The sequence below is a fragment of the Lynx canadensis genome, chromosome A2 (assembly GCF_007474595.2).
Source record: "Lynx canadensis isolate LIC74 chromosome A2, mLynCan4.pri.v2, whole genome shotgun sequence".
NCBI lineage: Eukaryota > Metazoa > Chordata > Mammalia > Carnivora > Felidae > Lynx > Lynx canadensis.
The window spans coordinates 126,508,164-126,532,460 of record NC_044304.2 but is presented as its reverse complement, the minus strand read 5'-3'; the positions used below and the strand labels follow the sequence as shown (position 1 = coordinate 126,532,460).

Below are 24,297 nucleotides of genomic sequence, written 5' to 3'. Positions count from 1 at the left end.
CTTCTTCAATTTCTTTCATCAGCTTTCTATAGTTTTCAGTGTATAGATTTTTCACCTCTTTGGTTAGATTTATTCCTAGGTATTTTATGATTTTTGGTGCAATTGTAAATGGGATCCATTCCTTGATTTCTCTTTCTGTTGCTTCATTATTGGTGTATAGGAATGCAACCATTTCTGTGCATTGATTTTATATCCTGCAACTATGCTAAATTCATGGATTAGTTCTAGCAGTTTTTTGGTGGAATCTTTTGGGTTTTCTGTATAGAGTATCATATCATCTGTGAAAAGTAAAAGTTTGACCTCCTCCTGGCTGATTTGGATGCCTTTTATTTCTTTGTGTTGTCTGATTGCAGAGGCTAAGCCTTCCAATGCTATGTTGAATAACAGTGGCGAGAGTGGATATCCTTATTTTATTCCTGACCTTAGGGGGAAGCTCTTAGTTTTTCCCCATTGAGGATGATATTAGCATTGGGTCTTTCATATATGGCTTTTATGCTCTTGAGGCATGATCCTTCTATCCCTACTTTCTTGAGGGTTTTTATTAAGAAAGGATGCTGTATTTTGCCAAATGGTTTCTCTGCATCTATTAAGAGGATCATATGGTTCTTGTCCTTTCTTTTATTGATGTGATAAATCACATTAATTGTTTTGCGGATATTGAACCAGCCCTGCATCCCAGGTATAAATCCCACTTGGTCGTGGTGAATAATTTTTTTAATGTATTGTTGGATTTTTGCATCCATGTTCATCAGGGAAATTGGTCTATAGTCCTCCTTTTGCATGGGGACTTTGGTTTTGGAATCGAGGTAATGCTGGCATCATAGAAAACATTTGAAAGTTTTCCCTCCATTTCTATTTTTTGGAACAGCTTCAAGAGAATAAGTGTTAACTCTTCTTTAATTGTTTGGTAGAATTCCTCTGGAAATCCATCTGGCCCTGGACTCTTGTTTTTTGGGAGATTTTTGATTACTAATTCGATTTCTTTACTGGTTATGGGTCTGTTCAAATTTTCTATTTCTTCCTGTTTCAGTTTTGGTAGTGTATATGTTTCTAGGAATTTGTCCATTTCTTCCAGATTGCCCATTTTATTGGTGTATAATTGCTCATAATATTCTCTAATTATTGCTTGTTTTTCTGCTGTGTTGGTTGTGATCTCTCCTCTTTCATTCTTGATTTTATTTACTTGGGTCCTTTCCTTTTTCTTTTTGATCAAACTGGCTAGGGGTTTATCAATTTTGTTAATTCTTTCAAAGAACCAGTTTCTAGTTTAATTGATCTGTTCTACTGTTGTTGTTGTTTTTTTGTTTGTTTTTTGTTTTTATTTTGTTTTGTTTTGGTTTTGGTTTTGATAGCATTGATTTCTGCTCTAATCTTTATTATTTCCTGTCTTCTGCTGGTTTGGGGTTTTATTTGCTGTTCTTTTTCCAGCTCTTTAGGGTGTAAGGTTAGGTTGTGTGTCTGAGACTTTTCTTCCTTCTTTAGGAAGGCCTTGATTGCTATATACTTCCCTCCTATGACCGCCTTTGCTGTGTCCCAGAGGTTTTGGAGTGTGGTGTTATCATTTTCATTGGCTTCTAGGTACTTTTCATTTCCTCTTTAACTTCTTGGATAGCCCATTCATTATTTAGTAGGATGTTCTTTAGTCTCCAGGTATTTGTTACCTTCCCCAATTTTTTCTTGTTGTTGATTTTGAGTTTCATAGCATTGTGGTCTGAAAATACGTATGGTATGATCTCGATCTTTTTATACTTGTTCAGGGCTTATTTATGTCCCAGTATGTGATCTATTCCAGAGAAAGTTCCATGTGCACTGGAGAAGAATGTATATTCTGCTTTAGGATGAAATGTTCTGAATACATCTGTTAAGTCCATCTGGTCCAGTGTGTCATTCAAAACCATTGTTTCCTTGTTGATTTTCTGTTCAGATGATGTGTCCGTTGTTGTAAGTGGGGTGTTGAAGTCCCCTACTATTATGGTATTATTATCGATAAGTTTCTTTATGTTTGTGATTAATTTATATATTTGGGTGCCGCCACATTTAGAGCATAAATATTTACAACTGTTAGATCTTCTTGGTGGATAGAGCCCTTAATTATGATATAATACCCTTCTTCATCTCTTGTTACAGTCTTTATTTTAAAGTCTAGATTGTCTGATATAAAAAAAAATCCAGCTAATCTGGCTCTCTTTTGGCGACCATTGACATGATAGATGGTTCTCCATCCCCTTGCTTTCAATATGAAGATGTCTTTATGTCTAAAGTGGGTCCCTTGTAAACAGCATATAGATGGATCTTGTTTTCTTTTCCATTCTGTTACCCTATGTCTTTTGATTAGAGCATTTAGTTCATTGACATTTAGAGTGAGTTCTAAAATGTATGAATTTATAGCCATTATGTTTCTTGTAGAGTTGGGAGTTTCTGGTGGTATTCTCTGGTCCTTTCTAGTCTTGTTGCTTTTGATCTTTTTTCCCCCATCTTTTCTCCCCTCAGAGAGTCCCCCTTAAAATTTCTTGCAGGGATGGTTTAGTGGTCATGAACTCCTTTAATTTTTGTTTGGGAAACTTTTAATCTCTCCTTCTATTTTGAATGACAGCCTGCTGGATAAAGAATTCTTGGCTGCATATTTTTCCAATTCAGCACCCTGAATATATCCTGCCACTTTTTTCTGGCCTGCCAAGTTTCTGTGGATAGGTCTACTGCAAACTTGATGTGTCTTCCCTTGTAGGTTAAGGACTTTTTTTTCCCTTGCTGCTTTCATGATTCTCTCCATGCCTGAGTATTTTGTGAATTTGACTATGATATGCCTTGTCGATGGTCGGTTTTTGCTGAATCTAATGGGAGTCCTCTGTGTTTCCTGAATTTTGATGTCTCTGTCTTTCCCCAGGTTAGGAAAGTTTTCCACTATGATTTGCTCACATAACACTTCTACCCCTTTTTCTCTCTCTTCCTGTTATGGGACCCCTGTGATTCTGATGTTGTTCCTTTTTAATGAGTCACTCATTTCTCTAATTCTTAAATCATGATCTTTTGCCTTAGTCTCCCTCTTTTTTTCTGCTTCATTGTTCTCCATAATTTTGTCCTCTATATCATTGCTTGCCTCAACCATCCTTGCCGCCATGGCATCCATTTGAAATTGCAGCTCAGTTATAGCATATTTTATTTCATCCTGACTAGCCTTTATCTCTGCAGAAAGGGATTCTAATCTGTTTTCAACCCCATCTGGTATTCTTATTATCATGATTCTAAATTCTGGTTCAGACATCTTGCTTGTATCTGTGTTGATTAAGTCACTGGCTGTCATTTCTTCCTGTTTTTTTCTTTTGGGGTGAATTCCTTCATTTCATCATTTTGAAGGAAGAAAAGGAATTAATAAGGTAAAAAAATTAAAATTAAAAATTAAAAACAACCCAAAAAATATCAAATAAAAGTTGCTGGATCCTAGGTGTGTTTTGGTCTGGTTGTTGGAAGGAGCTTGATAGATTAGAGAAAAAACAAAGAGATAAGAAAAAAAAGTTTGAAAGTTTGAAAAAAAATGAATACAATGAAATAAAGTGAAATGATGTAAGTAAAATATAATTTGAAAAATTTACCAAAAAAGTAAAAAATATAGTAGAAAAAATTAAAACTATTTTTAATAAAAATGGAAAATAAAAATAAATATTTTCTCTTTCTGTATTCAAGAATAAGAAAAGAAAAGAATTTGAATAGATGGACCAGCAAATATACTGTAATACTATTGAAATTACATCAGTTTCCCCTAGAAGTCAAAGTATGAAGCACGTTATAGACTGTAAACTAAGCAGGTGCAGAGACTTGTGGTGTTCCTGAAGAGCGACGTTGGCCCAGTTGGGCGGGGCTTAGTGTAAGGGCTCTGCTCTCCACTAGGTGGGGCTGCTTAGCTTACTGGAGTGGATTGTTGTGGCAGGCGTAGTTGTGTATGCGCATGCGTGGGTGGGGTGAAAATGGCATCACCCACCTAACCAGTGTCTAGTATTGGAACTCTGTGCTCTTCCCGACCAGCAATCACGCACCTGTCCTTTGTCTCCAGCTTCTGTCTACTCCCCACTTTTACACTGTCTGTGACCAAGCTGTCATGTTGCCAGGTGGCTCCTCCCTCCTGAGTTTTATCTCTGATGTGGCTGTGTTTCCCAACCCCTCACTTCTGAAGGACTGAAGCTTTGACCCGCTCAGACCTTCTAGGTGAGGGTCTCACCGAGCAATGGCCGAGTGCCGGCCCCACCCAGGGACATTCTCGGGACTGTGCTGCCACTGATGTCCAGAGACTGTGGCCCCAGCCTGCCCCAGACTGCCGGCCTGCCCCAGAAAAAGTTCACGTGATTGTGTAGCAGCAGCATTTCAGGGGTTATGGAAAATCATGACACATATCTGGCACCAGGCTTCACCCTTAATGACCTTGTTCCAGCACCAGCAAATGTGTTTGTTCTCCAGGGTCCACTGAGACCCCCTCGGACCTCACTCTCTGCTCCTGGGGATTTGCCCTTCCCAACAGAGCACCACCAGGTATCGAGCTGTGGAGTTGCAGATTCTGTACTCCCCCTGTTTATACAGTCTTAATGGAATTTAAACCCTCTCCTTTCTCCTTTCCCCTTTTTTTGTTCAGTCCCTTGCATACTCTTTCTTTTCTCTCCAGCTGCTTTCCTACTCTACCCCCTGCCCCCACCCCTGTTTCTGTCCTCTCTCTGCACAAAAAACAGCTCCCTGACTTTAGTGGCTTCTCTCTCCCCCAGTTCACCTCCCCACACCTCATACCTGCTGAGTTCTCTGGTTTAGGTTGTGCAGATTGTTGTGTTAATCCTCAAGTCAGTTTTGTACATGTTCAGGATAGTCTAGTGTTGGTCTGGCTCTATTTCAAGGATGAGAGCCACACAAAAAACCTTCCATGCTGTTCTGCAATCTTGGCCCCTCCCAGAGTTAGTTTCTTCTTCCTCTATGCTTCCAAAACACTAACAGTTCCCTCTACCATAGCACTCACATGTTGCCATAACTAGACTGTTTTTCTCATCATCAGGCTTTCCTCCTGGTCTGTGATTTCTTTTATTCATGTTTGTATCCTCAAACTTCTGAGCATATAGTAGGTGCTAATAAACATGTGTTGAATTAAAAACAGGATGGAATGGTTTCTGTCTTTACTCTCATCTCTTTATTATTAGCTTTTTATATATTTCTAAATTAGTCAGGCCAACCATCCTGGGTCTCTCAACACAGTCTGCTTATTTCCTCTCACCAATACTCCTCACCCTTGAATACCCCCAGCCTCTGTTCTCACTAAGAAATTGCCCAATATAGTGCCTCTCTCATTGCCAGTGTTCTTGGGAAATTTGGCAGTTTGGAACTCACTGCACATTTGCTCATAAAGACAATGTTCTAGGTGGTGATGGGGTTAAGCCACAGACCCTAATCTGCCCAAATGTAGTGAAAATACTACCTACAGGCAATAAAAGCAAATTCAGCTATAGAAAAGTAAAAACACTGTTGGTACAGCAATATGTTTTTCAAAGATAAGTTTCTGAGTTTTTATTTTAAAAAGAATCACAGAGAATATGTCTTGGCCGAATGGTCTCAGCAGCTGGAGTAGAAACTGACAGTAGATATTTGTTAAATGCCTACTCTGCTAGATAGCATATGCATTTGTGTGTTGTATCACTTAATTCCCACAATGCTTTTGCCAGGTATGGCAGATAACCTGTGGTGAATTACAAACTACTCCACACTTATACAGCAATCATTTATTAGCTCATAATTCTATGGGCTGGCAATTTTGGGCTGGACACAGTTGGGTGATCCTCCCACTGGAGATCCCCTGGGCTCACTCCTGCTGCTGCACTCACTTGGTAGATGGCAGAATGACAGCAGCTGGATGATTTAGAATGGCCTCATTCACAAATGTTGGCAGGCTGTTGGTTGGGGCACCTTGATTTTCCTTTATGTGGCCTCTCCAGCAGGTTCAAGCTCACAGCTATAACGTTCTAAGAGGGCAAAAATGGAAGCTACAAGGCCTCTTGAGGCCTGAGTTCAGATCTGAAATGCTATCATTTCCTCCATGGTCTACTGATAAAACACGTTACAAGGCCAGATTCAGAGGACTGGAATAGATGGCCATGTTTAGTGTAACACACAAGTGAGCATTATCATTCCATTTGGTAGGTGACAAAATCTGGGTCCAGAGAGGTTAATCATCCTGCCAGATACCTCAGCTCATAAGTCAGAGAAGCAGGCCCAGGTCTGTCTGACCCCCAAATTCTTCTACTCTCTACTATAACATAATTTCTCCCTTCATTACTCCCTTCCACTCTCTTTTCTTCTTACCAACCTCTCCCTATCCATGTCTGGACTCATGAGATGAGGAAAAGAAAAGGGTGAAGGTGTAATATTCATATCTGGGTTGTGTACTAGTTAGTAACTACTATCGTAGGGAAACAAAACCGGTAGGAAGGTAATTTTAAGTGACTATTTTCATACCTTATTTCCTTTTCTTTTCACCAACATGAGAAAGGCCTAGGAGAGTGTAAACATGTAAAGCCATATCTTCTGCTCCCACACAAGCAGGGAAATCTGAGGAAAACAGAGTTTAGCTGCTTGAGGAGCGCTATTGTGGTGGGAGGTGGGACATACAAAGTCACCCAGGTGCATAGGGACTCAGGAACCCAAACCCCGGTGTGGTATGGTCCCAAAACCTGTGCTCGACCCTTCCCTGGAGCCCAAACCACAAATAAATGAATCATTTTTGATTCTCACTTGTCCTCATACTTCTTTCCTTCACATGCCAATTCATTAATAAATTGTATTGGGTTAACCTCCACAATAGATCCCACATCTGTCTATTTTTCTCTGTCCCCCCTGCCACTCGTTGCTCTCCAATCCACCACCATCTCTCTCCGGTACCAAAATAGCCTTCTGCTTCATCTCTCTGGTCCCACCTTTGCCCCCTAAGTATCTTCCTCCCTGTGACAGCCAACATGATAATTTAAGACATAGATCAAATAGCAGCAGCTCTTTCCACAAAACCCAGCCATGGTTCCCCATTGCTCTCTGGAAAAATCCCTGGCTCTTTTGCAGTCTACAAAGCCCATGAAACTGACATCTTCCTTTCCCTGCACTTCATCTTTCACCATTGGGTTCTGGTGCCAGGTTTTCCTAGCTTTAGGCCATGAAGTGGCATCAGCTCCCCCCACTTCTTACCAAGCTTGCCCCCAGCTCCTTATGATCCTTTCCATTATATTAGCCATTTTTTGTGTGCGTTCTCCAGATAAGCCCTCTTTATTGGCTCTAGCTAAGAAGGTTTATACCACCCCATCTTCATTACCCTCTGCTATTTCACCCTGTTCCTTTTCTTCATGGCTCCTAAAATTATTTATAATTATGTGTTTGTTTGTTTACCATCACTTTTCTCCATTACAGCATAATCTCTAAGAGGACAGGAACCATATCAGTTTTTTTTTCAGCACCTACTCACAGCCCAGCACAGTGCCTCCATCTAGAAGGAACTCAGTACATACTGTGTTCCAGTCCCAGCTCTCCTGTTAACTAGCCACATCCTTGGCAAGATAGCTAACCTCTCTGAGCCTCTGTCTGCTGGTCTGTAAAATGAGAGCAATGATTCCTACATCTATGAGTTGTTGTGAAGTTTGAATGAGATGATAATGTATGCAAAACACTTTGAAAACTGCAGGGCACACTCTAGCCATGTGATGAATTATTTATGTGTCCACTTAGGGTCAAAAAGGAAGGATAGTCATGCTGACCCTGTCTCTGACAACTGCCTAGTGCTTTCTGGGCTTTTCGATGAAGTGTGGGCTTCACACAAATGGGAAATCTTGTAGCCGTCTCTCTGCAGTTGGCTGCATTTCCAGCCAGCATGGATATGATTATAATTAGAGTTGCAAGAGTCCTGTTTCATTTCAAAAGGATTCTGGGTATAGTCTGCAACCTACCAGAGGAATGTGTCCAGAAGCAGATCCCTGTGGCAGATGTTTTTATTGGGTCCCATTCACTTCTTTTCCTACAATATCAGGAGTGTCTGTTTCTATTACACTCATTATTTTCAGAAGCCACGTGAGAAGAGATTTTCCATATGTGAGGTTTCGAATGGTGACCATTGAGCAAAGTGCACCGCTCTCACTCTCTGTAAATGAACAGTAGCTTGGACAAACTCACTTTAGCAGAGCCAGGCCTTTTATCAGCAGCCAGAGAATGGTCTGTAATGCGAAGAATTACTCTGCCCATGCGTCTAAGGGAAAACATTCTTTAGCCTGTCAAGACAGTGGAACCTCTTATTAGAAACTATAGCCAAGTCAATTTCTCCACTCTTGCCAACTAAAGGATTCAGAACACACTGCGCTGCAGACCCTAAATTAACAATCCAGCTGGAAGGGGAGTTGAGGCCCCTCGATATGGGTGAGGATGTCTAAGGGAACATGATTCAAATCAAAGCTGAGTCCAACCTGGGCGTTTACATATTTCAAACCCCATTACCCAGTTTTCTTCAGAGCCCCTTTGATCATAACTCTTCACTGGGCAGAGCAGAGGTGATATCAAGGTCCACTCCATCAGAGACAGCTGACTTTTTTTTTTTTTTTGGCTCCTTTTATCTAATGATTTCCAATTTTAGCAAGGAGTGCTAAGGAGCCACCAAAGTCATAAGAGTCCTTGATGGGATTCCTCTGAGTAAAAGAAAAACCCATATCTATAAGTACAAAGAAGCAGGTTGAGGTTTCGAGTGGCACAATTCTCTTTGCATTGATCCTTGCAAGCCTTGGATTAAAACAAATGCATACCCTCGTTTCAAGTCCATGCTGGGTGAAGCAGCTCATTGATGAGATGCCACACAAAGTGATTGTTATGCAAGATTTCAACCCCATGTCCACCGCCTTCTGTGATCCCCAGCTGCAAGTCGTGACTATTTGCTATCAGATCCGCTGTCTGACTCAAGAGTTGGCACTGGTTGTTTCACACCAGAATGAGAAGTGCAGTCATGCCCTGCAACAAGATGGAATGAGAGTAAGCGACGTTGTTGGGGAGATGACTGAGTCTGAACACAACTTCAGGTGCACTCATTAACCTTTTCCTACGGAGACCCCCAGTAACTGACAACTGAAATGTCACTCCGCCGGTTCTCCAGTCAGCTTGCTTCAAGTCAGCACACATCTCTGTCCCCTGACTCCAAACCACACCCTGCATCAGGCATTCAAAGTTAGAGACAGTAAGACCCTTCTCCCACCTTCAAAGAACTTCTGGTCCAAATCTAAACTCGTAAAAATGAAGTTCCAGTGGAGAGGTAACTTGTTCAAGTTACACTGTTTGTAACTCATCCATCCAGTATTTGAACCCAAGTTTATTTTTTAATTCAAAGCCTCTCCCTTTTCAACTATACCACACTGCATCCTCTTACCACACTGCAATCTCATTATTTATCATTGTCTTTCAATTGCAGTTATTAAAATTTATTTAGCTCCCGTTACTTAAGAGGTGATTGGCAGAGGCATAAATTAGGGGGTAAAAGTATTATAAATGTTGAAAATATTCGCATATGTTAAATACATTTTATATATTTAAAGTAAAAGTGAAATTGGTTTATCTCTGGGTGAGTTAAATGATGTTTATTTTATTTACAATATTCAGTATTTTTTGTTTTCTAAAATGAGATTGCATTGCATTGTATTTTGAAATGTTATTTTTAAAATAAAACAAAATACACATGAAAATGCTTTTTAGATCATAAAGTGCTAATAAGTATCAGCTACTAAATTCATTGCATGTAATAGAATCCTCAATGCATGGATTACTTAAAAGCACATCTAATCAACCTTGATAGTTGGTGTTGATAAATGCGCAGGTGCTCTCAGAGCAGTGAGATTGTGGTTTTCAAGATCACGCTCAGATTAGGTGAGCCTAGCTTTGTCTGGCTTTATCTGAGGATACAGAGCAATCGAGGCCAAAAGCCTCATCAGCTGTTGCAATGTCTAGAAAGGGGAAAGTCTCTCGTTCATTGACAATCCTGAATTTTACAGAAGATTTTATTTCTTTCTGTCTAGAAATGCTCAATTGTACTATCACATCTGTTACCAGCCACCTTCCCTCAAGGAGTCCTGGTAGAAATCTGGCTTTAATGACACTGCATGTGAATTTGGGTTCCCAGCACCTTGAGCAGATGGTTAATGGCGAGTTTACTACTGGGCCAGGCACCCTGGAACTTCTTCATTTGGGATATAAGCCTTCTTTTTCCTCCTTGGAAACCAACCACTGCTAATAAATGCCACTCTTGTCTCTCTGAGGCCTAACAATTTCCTCTCACAGACTTACTGATCTTTGACCAACCAACCCTTTGTGTGTAGAAGAAAGAGTCCCCTCTCTTTGGAAAAAGGAAGTTTGGGCTTTCCCAGGCATTCAGGAGATCAAGGCTGGTGATAGAAACTTCTAAAGGGTGTCAGCCTGGCATTTCTGGGCCTTCACATATATATACCAAGGTTGGTGAAGTAATATATTTCTAATTTAATCTGAGGTTCCTTTTAGACACTTAGTATATTGGCATATGCTTTCAAGCAGAGTGCTTTCTAGCTGGGAGGTGAAATGATACTTTACACTCGTGTTATGATTTCAAAGGCATGTTCAATTGCACTGTTATCTCACTGAATCATTACAGCCTCTTATAGGAAACTTATTACCTACTTTGCAGTGAGGAGACCAAGTCTTAGAAAGCCTGGATGGTGAGTCCAAGATTCAAGAGCAGGACTCAATTCCAGGTCTTCTGACTCTAAAGGCTGAGCAATTTCCACCACTTTTCTAAAATTAAAAACCTGGGGCGCCTGGGTGGCGCAGTCGGTTAAGCGTCCGACTTCAGCCAGGTCACGATCTCGCGGTCCGTGAGTTCGAGCCCCGCGTTGGGCTCTGGGCTGATGGCTCAGAGCCTGGAGCCTGTTTCCGTTTCTGTGTCTCCTTCTCTCTCTGCCCCTCGCCCATTCATGCTCTGTCTCTCTCTGTCCCAAAAATAAAAAAACGTTGAAAAAAAAATTTAAAATTAAAAACCTGACCCTAAGTCACAGCTGAGTATGTATGGGGTGGGGATGATCCTAATCCCAATGAAACCAGCTGCTGCAGAAAGGAAGAAAAGGGGGGAGGAAAGAAACCAGTGTCTATTGAGCTTCTGCTCTGTGCTGACTTGTTTATTTCCACACTGTCTCCTTTAAATGCCATGTCTGTCTTCTATGCGATTGAAAAGCAATGAACATAAACAAAGATTCAGTTACCTCCACAAAGTCCTATAGCTTACAAGTGGCAAAACTGAACTGACAACCAGTCTTTCTGGCCCTCAAACATACAATCTTCTTAGCACACTTTACATTTCACTACAACTCATGGTGCCTTTATGCACACAGCAGATGTTAAAAGGCTTGGCAAACAAAAGTTCTGTGTTTTGGAAAGGTTGGTGTTCCCAAGGACACACGCGCATCCCTTCCTTTCCCCTGGCCCTCCAGCACAGTTTTCTACATGACACTGCTGACATGTTCTTCTGTCTCCTTGCAGCCTGTGTGGCAGTGGTATCCGTGATTGAACAGCTTGCTCAAGTTCACAACTCCACGGTGGAGACCTCAATGGAGAGACTGTGCAGCTACCTTCCTGGTAAATACAGAAAGGGTCATGTGGCTGTGGGTCTGATTTGTTTTCTGACTTTTGAGTCATCATGAGCGAGTTTATACCCTACACACACTTATGGAGGAGAATATGAGTTATTTGTGTGAGTTGATATTCTTATGGGGCTCATAGAAATTAAAACAAACACACACACACACACACACACACACACACACACACACACAAACCACTCGAGGCAATTTTTCCCCCTGACATTCATTTTCCACCATGGCAGAATGAGATTGTTGAGGACATTTAGGAAATAAAATGTAGAATGGCCAGTTGTTGCTTCATATCTCACATTTATAATGATTTGCCTAACTGGAGTTCATTGCCTTAAGTACCAAGAAAGTCAAAATAATGAAAAATGGATAATTTTCAATGATTTATGTTAATTTAACCACATGTACATTCCCAGATACATGTACAGTCTTACCCACACAGAGCTTTATTTAGGCTGAGAGGACAACTGATCTTTAAAAAACCCAAATGGGAAAATAATCTGGGAACTTTCCACAGATTTGAATTGGATCTCAATAAAATCATCTGACCCATACTCAAAAAATAAAAAAAGGAATGGATTGATGATTGATGATTTAAACAAATTGTATATTTCTCTCTCCATCTCCACAAAGTTGAAAAAATATTGATTCTATTTCCCTTATAGAATACTATTAGGTGAACAGCCACAATGAATAAACTTCTTTGAGAGTCAAATTGTCATTCCTTGAATGTTAAGAAACAAATTCATCAAGGATGATTTTTTTCAAAGTAAGGAAGCCAGACTAATGGTGGTTGTGTCTGGTTTACATAGCATGCTGTTCCAATAGCACCAAAGCATTTTCAGAGAATTTATTGCATTCAGTCACAATATGCATTCACAAGCTAAATTTCTTGGAATTCAATCTAAAGTCTAAGAGAGAATAATACACAAACACAAGTGTTTACAACGTCCCAGATTGATCATTGCTAAGATTTTGACTTATTTACATCATCTTTCTTTTGCGGAATTAGAACGTGGCAGATAGACTTGAAGCAGCCTTTGGCTTCCTCTCACCCCCAGTTCTATTCTCCTTCCATCTCCCCAGAGGGAACCACTCACATGAGCTTTATGGGTATTGTTCTTGTCAAATTTAATACTTTCATATTCACTTGTATGAATCCATAAACAATGTATGGTATTGTTCAGTGGGTAATCTTTTAACCTTTTTTAGAGGAAACAAATCAAACCTAGAAAACCACATGAAATAAATGTATAAGTTTATTAGTTATTAAAATGTGAATACCCTTGTAAACATAGCCCAGGTCAAGAAGAAACAGATAGGTAGCTACTCTAGAAGCCCCATTCCATCATAAATCCATTATTTTGCCTAAAGGAACAACATCTTGAATTTTACTGTACTCATTTTTTTTGGCATTGCTTTGTAGTTTTATCTTCCAGGTGGGCATTTGCTATACCCTAGTCTTGCCTAGTCTTAAAATTTTGATATGTCAAGGCCTGGGATGCCTGGGTGGCTCAGTTGGCTGTTTCTGCTCAGGTCATGATCTCACGGTTCTTGGAATTGAGCCCAGCATCAGGCTTTTTGCTGACAGCATGGAGACTGCTTGGGATTCTCTCTCTCTCTCTCTCTCTCTCTCTCTCTCTCTCTCTCTCTCTCTCTCTCTCTCTTTCTCTCTCTCTCTCTCTCTGTCCCTCCCCTGATCCTGCTCTTACTCTCTCTCAGAAATAAATAAATAAACATTTTAAAAAATATTTTTTGACTGCCCGGCTAGCTCAGCTGGTAGCACATGAGACTCTCAAAAAATATTTTTTGATATGTCTCTTAAATCTGTTTTAATCTATAAGTTTTCTTTCCATCCCTTCCTTTTCCATTTAATTTAATTGTGGGATTTGCCTTGTAGAGTTTCCCACAGTCTGGGTTTTGCTGATTGCTTCCCTGTGGTATGATTGAATATATTGCTCTGTGTTCTTTATTTCCTGAAAATTGCAGCTAGATCCAGAGGCTTGATCAGACTCCAGTTTGACTTCTTTGGCAAGACAATAAGTGGTGATATTTTCTTTAGTCAGGAGGCCATTATAAGTGGCTTTCTCTTTTTGTGACATTAGCAGCTGTCGATGGTCACTAACCAGATCTCTTAGTTCACTGGGGGTTGCAAAATTGTGCTATTCTAATATATCATTTATATTATCTTTAGTGGAGGAAGTACATTAGAGACACTTTGCCTCGTCGTCATCATATTTAAAAAATTTTTTTAAGTTTATTTATTTATTTTGAGAGAGAGAGAGAGAGAGAGCGCGCAGAGGAAAGGCAGAGAAAGGAAGAGAGAGAGAATCCTAAGCAGGTTCCACACTGTCAGTGCAAAGCCCAGTGCAGGGCTCAAACTCTCTAACCATCAGATAATGACCTGAACCAAAATCCAGGGTTGAACACTTAACCGACTGAGCCACCCACATGTTCCCATCATATTTTAGAGATGTTTTCCCCACAGTCCATAATGGTATTGTTCATAGTAGGAAAGGCAGGATAAATGCCTGATTCCTTTGCTTTACTTGCCAGTTTTCAAATGATTCGCTGCCTTTCTATTATTGTCCCATAGTAGTCAATTAGTTTTCTTTAAAAACTATCATTATAACAATGTAATGAGATATATATATAGATAGATATAGATATAGATATAGATAGATACATAGATACATAGATATAGAATAGATAGATATAGATATATATCTCATGTCTCATGTCTCATGAGGTCATACTGACACTTCAAATTCAAATTCAGGACTATAGGATTTTTTTTAGCAGGATTTTCTTCTTAATCTCTCCTATGTCATATCCATATCTTTCTTTCCACAGCCAAAGTCCTAGTTCTCAAGGACAAAGGGACAAAATACCCTATAATTACTCTTTCACCTATCCCTCATTAGACATATAACAGTCTCAGAATATCAATATCAATCCTCGTACTGCTACCATTAATATACTTTATAATCACTGAAGGCAACCAAAACTGCCCTTTAAGTATACTGTTCCCATTTCTCCACCTTTTGTAATCATTGTTCTCTATGACCTGAGCATAAGGCTATTCCATACCATATCCATGCCCTTCTCACCCCCATTTGGTCTCAGTCCCATCAGCAACTATTTCATTGATGTTCACTACCAGCCTTTATGCGGATGCCTCTCTAGTCAACTTGTCTACAGCTCATTCCTCAGGAAGGGCTCACAGGAACACTATTCCCTGAATTCTTGCATCTTAATAACAAGCTGCCTGTGCCCTTTACACTTGAAAGTCAGTTGTTTTTCTGGATACATAAATCCTTGCCATATAATTTCTTTCTCTAAGTATCTTAAATGTGTCTTTAAAGAGCCTACTGATAATCTAATTTCCTTTTTCTTATAAGTCACTTGCTGTTTTTGCCTAGAAGTTCAAAGGAGGTTTTTTTCCTTTCTTCTATAAAATTCAGTCATCTAACTAGAATATGCTTCAGTGTTTGTTGTGGTATATTGATGTTCTCAGGCATGCAGTATGCTCTCAAATACATTTTTAAATAATTTCAGAAAAGTTGTTTACTTGTTCAGTTTCCTTGATTTGGTTTTCTTTTTCAGGGATTTCTAGTATCCATATTTTGAATCTTCTTTGCCTAACCTTGATATGTTGCCTATTGCTTGAATACTACTATCCTTTCATTTATTTTTTATCTTGAAAGTTTTTCTTAAGACATTAGCTGTTGTATTCACTTCTTGTGTTCATTCTGGTTTAGATTTCATTCCTCTTATAATCTTGTATTCTTCCCTGTGTTCTTTTAGTCCATGTCTGAGTTTTCTAATTTTGATTTCTGTTGTTCTTTCATGACTTAAAGCATTTTATTAATGCTTCTTAGCTCATTTTGAAATACTATGTTATGTTTTAATCCTTTTTTGGACTTGACTTTCTGGCATGTTTTTGCTCTCTATAGGGATGGGATTCTGTTCCTTATTCTTTTTTCTCTTATAATAACTTTGTATGGGAGTTGACCTAGATACATTTCTGTTGCTCATTTTTATATGAAATTAGTTTTCTAAAACTCTTAAAAAGAGAAGTGGTTCAGGGTACATTTCTAAATGCACAGAACTTTTTTCTGTTGTTCTTATGTAGTGTGAAAACACACACACACACACACACACACACACACACACACACACACGGGAGCATACTTTTGGTGTTTCTGACTATTCCCTTGACCACTTTTGTCTGGATTTTCTTTCCTTTGCTTCTCTCCAGCTCAGTTTTGTTTCCAAACCCAGCAATTTCTCCTCAGCATGGATGCCATCCTAAAAGGAATCTCTGGTAGGTCAGTTTCTAGAAATTATAGATCCCTGGCCATGCCAGCCCCTTAGTCCTTCTACCCCTAAGACCCTTGTAGTCATCTGCCATCACAGTGGCCAAAACCCCACCCAGTCTCAGCTTCCCTTCTTTAATTGGCCCACCATACTTTCTAGGCAATACCTATGTACTATTTGGAGATGCCCCCATTCTCAGGTTTATCTGGTATTCTATTGCTTCCCTTTACTTTCTCCCACCCAGATGTTGATAACCCACATGTCTTGCGGATGTGAGTGGTTTATCCTTGCCTAACTGTGTTTTGGGGTTTGTGGAGACACCCAGTTTTGTTCTTTATTTAGGCAAAGTTATGTTGCTCAAAAATGAAAGGCTCAGCAAAAATCCTTCTTCCTAAATTATCTTCACCTACTATACTAGCAAAACGAAAAACAACATGGACCAAGATCGCTGGTATGCAAGGTACCGTCTTGGCTCCTTCTGACTCATCACAGGAAACTTCAGAGTCTGCTAAGGCGAATAAGAGGCTGAAAGTCAGATTCTGGTCAAATAAAAGTTGACGCCTTCCCAAGAGAAGCGAACTTGGTATTTCAGTTTCCAGTGGTGGGTTTCCTTTCAACTGGAGGAATTTCAAAGGATTAAGAATGGCGCTTGCAGTTGTTTTCATGTTATTAATTAATATTTTACCTGTGGATAGAGATAATATATTCAGTTCAGCTTAAAAGCTCTTTCACCTGACATGCATAAAGGCATGGCAGGCATTACTGTTTCCATTTTATAAATGTATTTTGTACATTTGTGTGTAGGATGGTCACGCAAACTGTAGAGGGTGACAAAGATAGTCTGCCTCCTAGCTCAGGATTTCTCCTTCTTGAAAACGAAATGGGCCTGAGCCATAGTGCCTATTTGCATCCTGTATTGCTTTCTGCCTGGTGTGCCAGGAGAATGGGGGACAGAGGAAGTGAAATTACACACTTCAACACACAGTTATTATTTTTAAATAGTATTGCTTTTACCTCCAAAGCAGAACTAGTTCAGAAGACATAACCTTAGCGGTCTGAAAGCATGTAAGCGACATTCTTGAGAATAATCACTCAGTAAATCAGGCTGGCCTTTCTTTGCCTGGGAAGACGATTTTTTTGAATTGTGCGAAGCATTACCGACCTTCAGTTTCACCTGCTGCTTTTGCCTCTGGCTCTCATTAGTAAACACCTTGGAAGAATATCAGAATTGTTAATGGAAAAATGATTAATGGAATCATTCTCACTAGGGGTTAGCAGACTCATATGCCCTGAGAGCCTGGTTAGAACTTCACTTTCTTGGGTCACCTATGCAAAAATCTTATCTTCGTGGAATATGATAGTTAAAAACACACGTAGATTTAAAACAAGGAAGGCAACTCTCCTCATGTTTCTTAGGTTCTGAAAGTCTACAAGCAAACTAGTAGGAACTAGTTAGAGAGTAAACATAACTCTCTAGAAGGAGAGCAGAAGGAGAGTAAACATAAACACTCCCTCCAAAGGGTCTTATGAGAAACTTCGTCATGGAAAACATGAAGGTGACTTACAACCTAGAATGTCCTGGGCTTCATTTACACACACATGTGTACATCTAATGTGTGACAACTGCTCACTTGCTCCTTTTTCACCCTCCTTTGCCCTTGAAAATGGCCACTTTTTTCCCCCTCCTATGCTGTTCCAAGTCTGTTTGACACTGTAGAAACTCAATGCTCTGTACCTTGCTGGTCACAGATGGTTTAACTGTATACATTTCATATCAGATAGGTGACTAGCAATATGTTAGTACCAGTCTTTTCTGTGGTTGTATCAGTAACGGTGAGGTGGCATCTGATCATGCTGACTGGGCCCTATCTGGCTTGCTCTGGAGGCTTGGCACATCTCCACTCTGTACCTTTCTGTGCTGATCTATAATTTAGCTCTCAAGGGGCCATCTCTTATTCCATTGCTCCAGGAGCCTCTCCCTCTTAACCACTGCAGAAGCCATCTGAGAAATGATCACTGAATCTGTCTGAGAAATTGATCATTCAGATGGTCCTACTCAGAGAGCGAGGAAAACTTGCAGCCACTCATTTCAACCTGAACAAAACAAGGTTCTAAGAAAATACACATACACCCCAACATCTCTTATTGTACCAGAAAGAAGATGAATTTCCTCTGTCTTTCAAGCAGTACTGCAAGAGTAAATATTGCCCAGCTTTTGGTTCAACTAGTTCTACATTGGCCATACTTGAAACTGGCTTCCAGAGTGCTTTGCCAATTCATGTAATTTTCAATATCTGTTACATAATTCTCCAAACTCCCTAGATGGTCTAGTGAAGGAGACTGAATTCCATTCCCACATTTTTCAGATGAGGAAACGGAAACCCAGAAGGGATAAGCAATCAAAGGTCAGAAGCAGGTCCATGGATGCTGAAATCAGGTCTCTGAATCCTATGACATCATAGATTCTTGATACTCTCCATTGCACTGACCCTGTAAAGGAGCACCCAGGGGAAACAGAGGTTTTTATTTTAGAACCTTTTTATTGAGGGGGCACCTGGGTGGCTCATTTGGTTAAGCATCTGACATTTGATTTTGGATCAGATCACGATCTCATGTTGTGAGATCGAGCCTGGGTTGGGTTCTGCCCAGGGTGTGAAGCCAAGTTAAGAGTCTCTCTCTCTCTCTCTCTCTCTCTCTCTCTCTCTCTCTCGCCTTCTGCAGTTCATCCATTTAAAATGTATAATTCAATGGCTTTTAGTATATTCCCAGAGATGTGCATTTATCACCACAGTGAATTTTAGAACACTTTCAGCACACTAGAAAGGACCCTCACACCTCTAAGTTGTCCTTATCCATCCTCCCCAGCCCTAAACAACCACTAACCTATTTTCTGTCCCTAGGCATTTGCCTCTTCTGGACATTTCATATCAATGGAATTATGTTTCTCTCATTTAGCATAATGTTTTTAATGTCCATCCATGTGTGGCATGTAGCAGACCTGCATTACTCTTCACAGCTGAATATTCTATTGTATGGATGTAGCCCATTTTGTTCATTCATTTGTTAATGGACATTTGGGTTGAATTGTTTCCACTTCTTGGCTATTTTAAATAATGCCACTGTGAACATTTATGCACAAGTTTTTGTGTTTATATATATTTGTTATTCTTTGGGGTATATACCTAAGAGTGGATTTGTATCATGGCGGTAACCCCATGTTGAACAATTTGAGGAAATGTCAGACCATTTACCAAGGTGGCTGCACCATTTCATGTTCCCACCAGCAGTGTATGAAGATTCTAATTTCTCCAAATCAATACTTGCTATTATTTGTCATTAAAAAAAAATTTTTTTTTGAGAGACAGAGCATGAGTGGGGAAAGGGTGGAGAGAAAAAGGACAGAGGATCCGAAGCAGGCTCTGCCCTGGCAGCAGTGAGCCCAAAGTGAGGCTCAAATTCATGATGTGAGATCATGACTTGGGCCAAAGTCAGACGTTCAACCAACTGAGCCACCCACGTGCCCCTATTATCTGTCATTTTTATGATAGCATATCATAGTGGGTATGATGTGGTATCTCATTTTGTTTTTGATTTGCATTTCCTTAATAGTTAAAGATGTTGAGCATCTTTTCATGTGCTTATTGGCCATCCATATATCTTCTTTGGAGAAAACCTATTCAGATGCTTTCTTCAGGTGTTTGGTACAATTCACCAGTGAAGCCATCTGGTTGTGGGCTTTTCTTTGTGGGAAGCTTTAGATTACTAATTCAATCACTTGTTATAGATCTATCCAGATTGTCTATTTTTGAGTCAATTTTGGCAGTTTGTCTTTCTAGGAATTTGTCCATCTCATCTAGTTAACTAAGGTGCGGTCATGCAGTGTCATAGTATTCCCCCATGGTTCTTTTCACTTCTGTAAAGTCAACGTGGGGATATAATTTTAAGTTCCTACTTCAAATGCAACGTGTTTGAAGTCATTGCTTTATTGTAGGAAAAAAGGTCCTATGAATAGATCTATTGTAATATAACAATAATATTTACATTATTTACTAGTGAGTAAAAATGAAGTACCAGACAGTGTTTCCCATACTTATCCTATTCTTTTACTACCCTACCCTCCAAGCAAGGTGTGGGTAGTGCAGTTTGAGATGAGCATGACGAGATAAATTCTCATCAGAGAGAGACTCCCATCTCTTCCCAGGACAGCCCATCTGTCCTAATTGTGCTAAGGTCCTAATTCCCAAGGCTCCACAGTGGACTTACAAACTGGAAAAACAGGACCAGAGAATAAACAGGCTTCATTGTGCAAACTGATCAATTCACAAAGCATCCCTGTACTCTCACAATGGAGAGGAAGGAGATTGCTTTGTTAGTGTGTGTGTGTGTGTGTGTGTGTGTGTGTGTGTGTGTGTGTGATCTCTGGTGAAGATGGCAGTGTAGGGACATTTTGACCATCTCTTTTGATCTCTGGAATACTAACAGCAAAAACTAAATAGGCAAAGTGAAATCTTTTTTCCCAAATGAACACCAGAAAAGAGTATTTTTAGCAAAGCTATATTTTAAATTATTTACTTTAACGGGAGTCCTGTTTCTTTTATTTCAACAAAGGAGATCTTCACCAACATTCAGACATTCCTTGCTGTACAAAAGAAAATAAAACCCCCAAATTTAACTGTAATAAACTGGTAATCTTTGTCATGTACTGTAAACAAAGTAGCATTCACATAAACCTGAAATAATGAATATACATTAACTGTAACATTTCCCTCAAACCCTTATAATTAATCGCTGGAATCAATGATAAATTAATCATCTATCATCAATTCTTAGTAAAGATGATTATGAAAATAATCTATTTCCCCTTCTTTATTTATTTTTTTTTTTAGAAAAGCTGTTCTTGAAGACAACCTGCTATTTAGTGATAGAAATGTTTGGACCAGACATCATAAAACTGTGAGTATGCTGGCACGTTGACCTTACTCAGTTGCTGGGACATGGGTGAAACAGGAAAGCTGAGAGGCAGCTGACTCCTCTGCCAGCAGGATGTACTCACTGAACAAGGACTTGAGCTGTGTTCCTGTTCTTGTTAATAGTGGAACATTCAAACCTGACTCAGGTCCACTATCATTTGAGGCAAAGGCTCCCCTTGAATTACAGTATGGAATCTGGCTTTATTTCTCCTCAAGAGCCTTCCAGAAGAAATTTTATAACAAGTGACTAGATCCTACTGTCCAGACCCAGGCATTTGGCCCCTTACCCTGAGCTCCCCAAAGTGTACTAGTCTTTCCCTTCAATCCCAGCTGGGTTCCAAGGCCACATCATCTTAGGTTCTTCTCCTCTGTCCTCCCTCATGGGTTTCCTGGCCCCTCCCTACTTCCCTAGCCCCAGCCCTTGCCTCTCAGGATCCCCTGCGTGTGCCATTATCACATGTTTGCTTCCTTCTTTCTCTTCTCTGTCTTTCTTTTTTGAGCTCAAGGTCACTGGATGAGATAAATCCTATTCCGTCTTGTTCATGACATTTTCTCAACAAGAATCCATACATGACTTTCTTATATTTTTTATTTAGTTAGTTACTTAGTTATTTTGAATAATGTAATTAGCATCCAAACCTACCACCCAAAACTAAATCTAGGACCTTGGTTATAACTTACTCTAACCACCCAGTCCCTCTTTCATTCATTCTCATGCTTTTTTCTACCCAAGTAATAAATCCCATGCTCATCTTTCTCTTGTTTTCTTTTTTCTATAGTTTATACACACACACACACACACAGTTATGTTAATATGTTAAATTTATGTATATTTATGTATAATAATATATAAGAAATATGTGTCAATATGTAATATGGAAAATTAATCTTAATTAAATATCAATGAATTGAGGTATTAATGATTAATAATTATAATTAATGGTAATATATAATTACATAAAATAATTAGAATTTTAATGTACTTATTATATATATTTCTTTAAAATATACCTTGTTTTAGTCATTTCTTAAATTTATAAAGACAGTATCACATTGTATGTAATCTTTCGGGACTAACCACTTGAGTTCCTATGTCTAGGGGACCTACCACTTGGGTTTATATGTCTATGGGACCTACAACTTGGGTTTATATGTCTAAGATTCATCCATAATGTTGTGTCATTGCTATAATTCACTCACTCTGCCTGTATGGAATATTCCATTGTGTCTCTACAAGAATCTATTCCTTCACTCTCCCACTGATGGGTTTTTAAGTTGTTTATTGGTTTTCTCTCTTGTGAACAGTGTTAAAATGAACATTCTTATGTGGTTCCTCTTTTATATGCCATTAGCCTCAAAACAGATAGGCTCAGAAGCACCATTCCCCACAACTAGGTAGCCTAGAGTTGCAGAATTTTAAAGACAAAAGGAGCTTAAAAGCATAAAGTCCAAAGTGTTTGGTCATGCTGTGCACCTGCCTCTATTAATATGTATCTCACGCTATTATGGTAAATGATTTCTCATGAGCCGCTGAGTGCAAGTGTTGGGAAGGCAGGGACCATTTCTTTTTAGCTCATACTTCTATTCCTGTTACTGCCTCCTAACTGGACTCCAGACTTGCCCATTGGCACAAGTCAATAATCCACATTGTAGCTGGCCAAATATATTTTAAATGCCAAACTAATATGGCACTAACAAAATTCATCAGTCTTCACACTATTTGCAGGATTCCTTAGCCACATACACAAGGCTATTTATAAATCAGTCCTTGAGGACATTTTCAGACTATCCCTGGCTGTTCCACAGCACACCACATTCCAAACCACTTGTAACTCCCCATCCACACCAAGAGGTTTTTGCCTCAGGACCTTTGCATAAGATGTTCCCCCATGCTTGATTCATTCAAAACCTCTACCCCAGACAAATTCTACTTCTTTAGACCTCAGTTCCAAGGTCACTTCCTCTGGAAGCTTGCCTGACCTTAGCCCTTAGGGTGGGATAAGACAGATGATATTCCCACTACCATCAACACACACACACACACACATACACACACACACACACATTCCTGGTATCCTGTGCAAACCCCTAGCACAGCACTTACCACATCTGTTTGTAATTTAATTCTCCATTTACTTTTTCTGAGTTGCTAACTAGATTGAAAACCTTCTGAGATGCATTTCATTCATCTCTGTATCTCCAGATACTTAGCAAAATACTGAGTATGTGGAAAGAAGGAAGGAAGGGAGGGAAGGAGGAGAAGGAGAGGGCTTTGTATCTTCAGGGCTTGGTGCTATATTTGAGCCTTCAATATATATTGAAGTCCTTCAATAAATGTTTGTTGAACTAATTATTTTAAAAGAACAAAATTATCACTGCAGATGATATGACTAGACAGCTCCAAAGAAATTGGTTGAACATATTAAAACAGGAAAAGAAAAACTTTTTAGCCTATTTATTGAATCTGCCTATATACCTATTATGAACTAGGTGCTCTGGCAGAAACGTCAGCTTGGCGGAGAGGTTCTGTTGGGCCTAGATCATGGAACCAGAGAGGTACATGGAAAAAAGTCAGAGAAGCTAAAGAGGAGAGTGCATGCAGATACCCAAAAGGGGGAGCCAGAGATTAGCTACCAAGCATGCTGGGAGTGAAAGGGCCATTGCCTGGGTTGATTAAGAAACCCATTGCTCTTCTGTAGTTGGCCAGAGTGGCAAGTGTAAGAGACATTTAAGGCAAAGATGAGAGAGGACAGACAAGACACTGTCCTAGGTACTACAGATTTGAACTGTACAAACAACAGTCCCACCTCAAATAACAGCAAATTAACACAAGGTGTTAAAGAAGAATGGGCCCAGCAAGTCACCAAAACAGAGGGCCACTCTCTGAGTACGTGGTGGGGAAGGGAGACATTTTTTTCCTTTGTGATGACTCAAAGTCACGAGACAACTAATTCTCAGTAGTAGGGGTGGGCCATTTGAAGAAAGACAGGTATAATAAATGATCCCCCTTCATGGTTCTGTCTACCATTAGTTTTGTTTGCAAGGAATTTTCCGGTACCTGTGTTAGGTGTTTGCTGATAGACATTTCTCCTCTTATGGTGTGCTCTTATTACAACTTTTTTTAATCAATCACATACAGTTTGGGGTTGATATAAGTGCTGAAAATGACAATCTTATGGTTTAGTTTTACCTCAATTTCAGGCTTCCAGTATTAAATGTGTTTTCTAACCCAGAAGGCATCCCTCCTCATTATTTCACACCAGTCAATTATCAATGATTCATGGACTAATTATTCAGCAATTACATTTCCTACCCATGGGCAAGCCACAGGATGTTGTTGGGAAGTGAGTCACCTG

The 24,297-nt window shown here is 39.6% G+C and overlaps 1 protein-coding gene across 1 annotated transcript in view; it reads left to right on the top strand.

Annotated features, from left to right (window-relative positions):
- Positions 1-24,297, top strand: part of AOAH (acyloxyacyl hydrolase) — a 174,391-nt gene that overhangs the window by 19,053 nt on the left and 131,041 nt on the right. The window contains 2 exon segments of the mRNA XM_030308229.1: positions 11,542-11,637; positions 20,858-20,924. Coding sequence (XP_030164089.1) covers positions 11,542-11,637; positions 20,858-20,924 — 163 coding nt within the window.